The sequence below is a fragment of the Triplophysa dalaica genome, chromosome 16 (genome assembly GCF_015846415.1).
Source record: "Triplophysa dalaica isolate WHDGS20190420 chromosome 16, ASM1584641v1, whole genome shotgun sequence".
NCBI classification, from domain to species: domain Eukaryota; kingdom Metazoa; phylum Chordata; class Actinopteri; order Cypriniformes; family Nemacheilidae; genus Triplophysa; species Triplophysa dalaica.
Window position 1 is genome coordinate 1325834 of NC_079557.1, and position 7500 is coordinate 1333333.

General features: G+C 38.4%; 1 protein-coding gene across 2 annotated transcripts in view; it reads right to left on the reverse strand.

The window, feature by feature from the left end:
• trpc3 (transient receptor potential cation channel, subfamily C, member 3) overlaps positions 1–7500 on the reverse strand; it is a 30908-nt gene that overhangs the window by 22129 nt on the left and 1279 nt on the right. The window contains exons 2-5 of one of the 2 annotated variants that reach the window (XM_056769483.1): positions 5183–5345; positions 4333–5092; positions 3757–3801; positions 1846–2031 (exon numbers count right to left, since the gene is read on the reverse strand). In XM_056769483.1, coding sequence (XP_056625461.1) covers positions 1846–2031; positions 3757–3801; positions 4333–5067 — 966 coding nt within the window. In that variant the 5' untranslated portion in view covers positions 5068–5092; positions 5183–5345. The remainder of the gene's footprint in view (positions 1–1845; positions 2032–3756; positions 3802–4332; positions 5093–5182; positions 5346–7500) is intronic. The other variant, XM_056769482.1, reaches the window with a different exon arrangement.

Consider the following 7500-nt stretch of genomic DNA (forward strand, 5'->3'; position numbering starts at 1 on the left):
AGCACAGAGAGCTATGACTTCAAATCATAAATGTTTCCATAAAAAACTAAAATCACACATGAGATCTCTTTACTATCACAATGATTTCTCTATAGAAATTGATTAAATGAAGAACAAAAGGATGTTTTTGTCGAACGAAAAGGACTCAGAAATGTCCCAAATGTGTCTGTCATTAGAGTAAGAAGAGATGTCAAAGATGTGTCAAACTGAGCTCAGATTTGTCAAGTCTGCATTAAAACTCAATATTATTGAAGATGAACTCAAACATTTCTCATCAAATTCACTCCAATCCACATAAAAGAGCAAAAACATTCTCCTCTAGGGATCTTTTTTCCTGAAATGGCAATAAGTCCAGCCGCTAGAGCGTTTCACAGAGATAAAGGTCCATCATTTGCATCCTCACTGCATGCGTGCCACTTTTAATTTAACAGGCAGCCATCCGAGTGCACTTCTCAGATATCTAACGTGAGGTGAAAAAAAAATCACACCGGCCATTAAATTACTCATGGTAATGACTCTAAACTCATTTCCTAAAACAAGCACAGGTCTGAAGTCCACTATCCCACCCCCCGAGAGGCGTTGGAAATATCTTTCTTAAATAGCACTTGATGTCAGGGTGGGTGTGTTACGGATGCTCAGCGTTGGCTCGTGTTAGTCTGATTAACGCTTCATCGGATTACGTCCTCCAGTTCCCGGGAGGCTGCGTCTGTGGAAGTGTCTACCCGCTGATTAAACAAAAATAAGTGGGTATAGAGGATTAGTCACACTTTCATGACACGAGTGATTTATTGCTGCCTCTTTATCTACCTCTCTCTCTCTCTCTTTGCATTTACATTTAGTCATTTAGCAGACACTTTTATCCAAAGCGACTTACAAATGAGGTAAACAATGGAAGCAGTTGGAACGACATAAGGAAAACAAAAAGCACTGAACATCCAGAATGCTCGGCATTAAACTGAAGGCATTCTTCACAAATCTTAACAGTTATTTCATTTTTTATTGAAGTTATGTTAATGCTATTTTTTTCAGTATTCCATGTTTAAAACATTTTTTTTTATTCTGTCTTTGTATGATTTATTTTTATTATCGTTTCATATTTTAATTTGTTTTTATTTCACTTTTATTTCATTTGCTTTTTAGTTATTTTCCACTTACAACTTTTTAAATTTCCTTTATATTTAAGGCTTTCAAATAATATTTAGGCATGTATTTTATTTATTTTCTACATTTTATATTGATTAACAGAAATGTTTAAATTGTTTAGCTTACTATAAAAATCCCTCGCACAGCTTCATTAATTCAGTTTTGGAAAATGTAATTTCTTCATCCTTGGTAAATCATGCATTCCAGGAGATTAATTTTCATAAATACAGATTATCATTTTAGAGATCGACAATCTCACCTGATGCATATTGTTGTGAATTGTGTATAATAAACATAGAACAGATGTTAAATCTGATAAAGCAAAGCTTGACGGATAGAGTATTGGATTCATTTTCAACTCATTGAAATATAGGTTTACAGTAAAGTTCTATTTGTTAACAATGAACATACTTCTACACCATTTATTAATGTTACTTCATTTTAATTTCAGCATTTTCTAACACATGTTTAAAATCCAAAATTGTACCTGTTAATATTAGTTAATGCCCATTGACCTAACATGAATTATTGTATTTACATTTAATAACACTGACAAATTTTAATAAATGGCGAAACACTGTATTGTTCATTGTTAGTTCATGTTAGTTAATGCATTTATTAATGTTAACAAATACTTTAATAAAATCCTTATTGTCAAGTGTTACCCAAATATAATAACATTTACTAATAAAGGACACCTGCCTTCTTAACCTCATATTTAATGGCCAGCTTGACTCTGCTGAGCAGTGAGCGATGATGTTGACCTTCCTCCAGCTCCGCTGAGATATCTCCATTCAGGATGGCCTCCACCTCCTCAGTGTCTCTGCACAGGTCCAGAACACCAACCACAAAATCTTTACACTGCATAGACAACCTTCTGTAGTCATTCTGTGAGAGAGAAAGAAAGCAAGGAAGAAAGAAGGATATAAAGAAAGAAAGAAAGAAAGAAGGATGAAAGAAAGAAAGAAAGAAAGAAAGAAAGGGAAAAAAATGATAACCTACAGTCTTCATTTAAATAAAAAAACACTATGGGCTGAGAAAAACATCTTGAGCATCAATAGGAAAACAGGATTTAATGAAATTGAATTATTATTAACTAATGTTATATTATATCAATAGATGCTTGGTTATTGTTTATTTTGAAAACACATAAAGAGTCTAGAAGTGTGATGACAGACACATTTGTGACATTTGTGACTCTTTTTCTCAGGAGAATTATCAGATGAGAAGTTTTCATTTGCTCTCTGTTTAATCTCATTGATGTCGAGGAGATTTTTCTTATAGGATGCAGTTACCATAAAAATCATTCACACCACAAAACCACTTTGAGTTCAAGAAGCTCTGAAGACAAACGTTTAAAACAATTTAAACATATTAGATGAAATAAACCAGGTACATCATGCCATCATTTGTACAAAGAAGGCATTAAAGGCGAGATGTCTGATTTCTCATAGCAGATGTTAATGTTTAAATCACCAAACAGACACACCACTACCCAATCTTTTGCTTTTGTCAGCGCTCGGCTCAACCAATGTCCATCCTGTGCACTGTGCACCTTACTGCTGATTGGCTACAAGGTTATTTTGGTACTCAACCCAACTTTGTCCAAACAAGCGTAATTCAGAAATCAGACACCTGACTTTAAGTGATGCAATGACGTGTGTGATTCTAGGTTGTGTTTTCTAGATGTTTTCATAATTTACTCATCCTCATGTCATTCCAAACCTGAATGTCTATCTTTCTTCTGCAGAACACAGATGTCAATGATGTTTATTAACTATATTAATGAGTAAATGATGACAAAGTTTCCTTGTTTACTTTCAACAGTATTGTTAGTACAGGGTTAATAATTCAACGGCGTGCACTTCACCACAGGGTCTGTTTGACAGATGTCATATCAAGCAGATCTCCCAGCATGCACTGCTGTTGAGCTTCACATGTTATGCAGTGTACATTATTGTTCTTCACATGGTTCTTCATAAAATGTCAGACAGCCGGAATGAGAACATACCATCCAACATGAGAAACACAACATAACTGACCTTATGTTATATATGTGAATCAGTTAAAATCCTCGTTGTGTGATACTGACAAATACTGAAAGATGTGTTATTTGCGTGAATGTCACAAAATCATTTTCAAAATCAAAAGCATAGAATACAGTATGAATTATATTTTGAATTGAGAAAATAAAGCCTTTTGGAACATTACAATCAATGCGAGTTCCCTGTTAGCAATACTCAATTTATTTAGACTCTTTAAACATTAGATCATGTCATTTTTATTTCTTACTTAAAATAAATACCTAGATGTGTAAACACCAACATGATTTCATAAGAATGTGCAATTTGCACAAGGTGGCAATTTTGTATAAATTCGTAAGATGTGTGCAATAATGAAGCCCCCTTTCTAAACATTAGGGGCGCACAGGACATCGACTTGTGTAGAAAATACTTAAATATCATTTTGTATCATAGATTTAGCTGATTTGCACAGACAAATATCAGTTAATCTAAAGTGAATCTGTCTCTACTACTGAATACACAGACAAACATCTACAGTCCGTCTGCCAGAAAATAAATGATGGTGCTGTGTGTAGTCAAACATATTTACCAGACAGAAGAGCTGCGATGTCTCTTTATTACGGTTCTTTTTATCCTGTCAACACGACAGCACATACAAACACAAACACATGCAACAAAAGTTAAAATACGCTGTTCAAAGTTGACAAGTTGAAAATAAACATAAATCTGATACTGAAAGCGTTTGGAGAGATGAAGGAAATTATAAGAGAAACTGTAACTTACAACAACAAAAGATTTTTTTTGATGCTAAATGTAAAAAAAGTCCAGTTTAAGGTGGTTGCCATGTTTTGGAACACTGCTGGATGTTAGAACGACCATCTTTAGGAACTACAGTCTATGTTGGCTTGTTTTAGCGCATAGTTTGGTCAAATATGGGTTCATTTGACCAGCGGTTGGGTTTGTCCATATTTTACCCCACCATCGGATGACACAACCCAACAATTTGAGCCTGTGCCAGTTTTTGGGCTTTACACTAGACCAGCTGTTCCAAAGCACAGCAACCAACTCGAACTGAATTTTCCAGACAGGGTTTCATCATCAAGTGCAGCCACTGCAAAATGAGCCAAGAACAAACAAAGTCGCCCATCAGTGTGTTCCGTCCTACCTTAAACTCCTTCTCGATGTTGGCCAGCTTGGAGAGTTCATTGCTCAATTCCAGTGCGGTCAGTACGGGGTCTTCGCTAGAGAGGGAGAGGTACGCCGGACTCGCCAATCCACGGTATGCGTTGATCCGGGAGCGCGAGTGGCTGAACGAGTCTTTCCTTTGCTTCTCCATGCAGTCGGCGCATTTGCAGAAGTAGTCATGCGGCTGTTCTATCCGAGCTCCCTTCATTAGGAGCATATGCACCACCTCGTACTTCTGACAGTGGGCGGCCAAGATGATGGGCGTAATGTCGGGCGAGAAGCGCGTGCCGTCCTCGTCGTAAGAATAGAAGGCGTCATCTTGCAGCTCGCATGGGCTCTGTGTCAGTCGTTCCATGCCAGCGAAGGACGGGTGGCTCAGCAGGGCCTCCACGATGCGCACATAACCTTTGGAGATGGCCAGCAAGAGCGCATCCCCGACGCGGGCCAGGTTGTCTCCCCGCAGGAGCAGCTCGGTGACCTCCAGGTGCTCGTTGCCAACTGCCAGCTGCAGTCCGGTCTGACCCATGTAATCGACACAGTTGACGTTAAGCGTGGTGGACTCATCCAGCATCTTGCGGACCACCGGGATGTTGCCGTACTCCGCCGCGTCCAGGAAGCGCTCCTCCTCTGCTGTCAGACTGCTGCCGCGGGCGTTGAACATGAACGCCGGGCCGCGCACCGCCTGACGACGACCTTTCTCTCGCTGCAGGGTCATCCTGCGATGGGGAAATGTATCTTTCCTGCAAGCGAATAAAACGATTATGGTTTATTTCACACTGTGTAAACAATCAAGCCCCCAGACCCCATCATGCATCGAAGACTAAACGTACAGCTTCAAATCAAATGCAAAATTATATTTCGATAAGGAATTGAAGCATCCAGGTGAATCTGCCTCGATGACTGGTTGGCTATATCTCAAATCCTCGACAAACTTCCAACAGGTTGAGTCTCTGACTGAGAGATGACAAGTGGAATATCATTTGGGACGTCCTCCTGGAGGGCAGAAATGGAGAAGGTGGTGTAAGGTGAAAGCTCCTGTTGATGGTGAGATCGCCCTCTGGTTTTTAATAGCTTTTAATGAAATGCAACAGATGCCACACTCAGACAACAGGTGGGGTCTCAATGGACTGACACCTGTGCCAGATTCATGCTTCCTCATATTAATTAAGTACTCAGTGGCAACACTGTGATGGCTAACAAATGGACAATAAAGTCAAATACGGAAATTTTCGATCTTAAATGAAACAGTTGGGTTAGTGTGTATATTACACAGCCACGTTGAAACAACGCATCACTTTTTTGTAGCATTTTAATGGTAAATCAAAGTAGATGTTGTTTAAAGTCCACGTGAACCGAAAGTTGTGATCGTTTTTACTTCAATATTTTGACGCATTTCCGAGTGAAATGGAATTTCGAATGACAAAAATAGTTTCGTCCTTTCTCTGAGATTTGATTGGATGTACTGTATGGAATCGACGTTGCATTTTGAAAAGGAAATGGCAGCAGACTGACAGCTGAAGGGGAGGAGTTAACGGATGCTCCGCCCAAGCCGTCCAACATATGTAATTAACTCTTTCACCGCCAAAGACGAGTTATTACCGCAATCAGTGTTTGTACTGTTTTACAGCAGGTGGCGCTGTTACACACCTTTGGGGAAAAGTACAGAATCCATGAACCTAGAACGTGTATGTTTTTGCGGTTTTTAATGATTGTTCTGAGTGTAATCTGGGCGGAATCTGTGACAAAAAACATTAATTATCTCATCTTTTTATTTAAAATGAGGCATTTTTTAAGAAATCTATACCCACATCTACGGAGTGAACAAATGAAGATAGAAGAATAGGGTTTCTTTTGTTTAAAAGCTGAAACTCTGTTCTTTCATTTGGTATATTGTTTGTCCATATATTCTTTACAGAAGATTTACTGTTAGCCATTAATTTTTGGGTGAAAATGTTAAAAACCACTGGCGTAGGCTGGCAACTTTTTTTTTAAAAGACTGGCGGAGTTAAAGATGGACAGTCACTACAGGAACGAAGTGCATTTTTGAAATTTGAACTGAAGATTGTGAGGGCCCACACATTTTAAAAAGAGAATCACCAACATCGGTCAATTTACAATAAACGCTGCAATATTTCATGAAAAAGAGAGAGAGTTTTTAGTTTCACTGGGACTTTAACTATAAGAATTTCCCCATGATAAAACATGAGCATGTCAACAGCATATGTCTGTTGAATTTATAGTCTGAAGTGAGATGAACTGCACTGTGAGGTTTACTTGAGTGGGAAAACTCATTTCACAGAGTCGAGCATCTGGAGAGCCTCTGAAAACCCAGACATCCACATCACCAGAGGCCAGAAGCATTCAGCTAAAAATAATATTGAAAACACTTCTGCCATCTATCAAGTACTATAGTATAACTGTAGTTTACTAGCACTTATAGAAACACAGCACACGTTTCAACATCATAAAAATACTTTTGACTTATGCTAAACCGAGCTTTACACATAACAGTTCATATGTGTGTCATGTGTTTTATGCAAAGCTTCCTGTTGGACCTTATATAGTATATATATATGATAATGTTGCTACGCAAACAATGCCATCCAGAGGCCTGAAACCACACAGAATGATGAATGAGAGCCAAGAAACCAGAGCTGTGCATTTTCCATTATTGTGAGAAATAGATCGATTGAAATAAATTATGCATCTTAGTGTTAATCAGGTGTAAAAGTAAATCCAGTGGCTGCTTATATACACACGTGATGTGTGTTTAAGCATGTGTGTGTGTGTGTCCATGCATATCAATGCGTCATACAGACACACATTAACACAGCAGGACTATCTGTCATTCTACAGAACAGCAAAGCAGAACGCCGGTAAAGAGGTCCATCAGTCACACAAATGTTTGTTTTGACTCCGTAAAGACCATTTTCCGCGCCCAGTTTATAATCATATTCATCCTGAAAAGCACATTTCACAGGGGGTGTAGATATTCATTGGTCGAACAAATGTCTCTCATTTTTTACGCTACATTTCAGGGTCAGGCACTAAAATACTAAAGCTTGGTGCTTGTCTCACACAGTTTGTGTTACAGATATGAATTATGGCAACAAGTTAAAGTGTCTTTATTAAAGCTTCTGCTAAATGA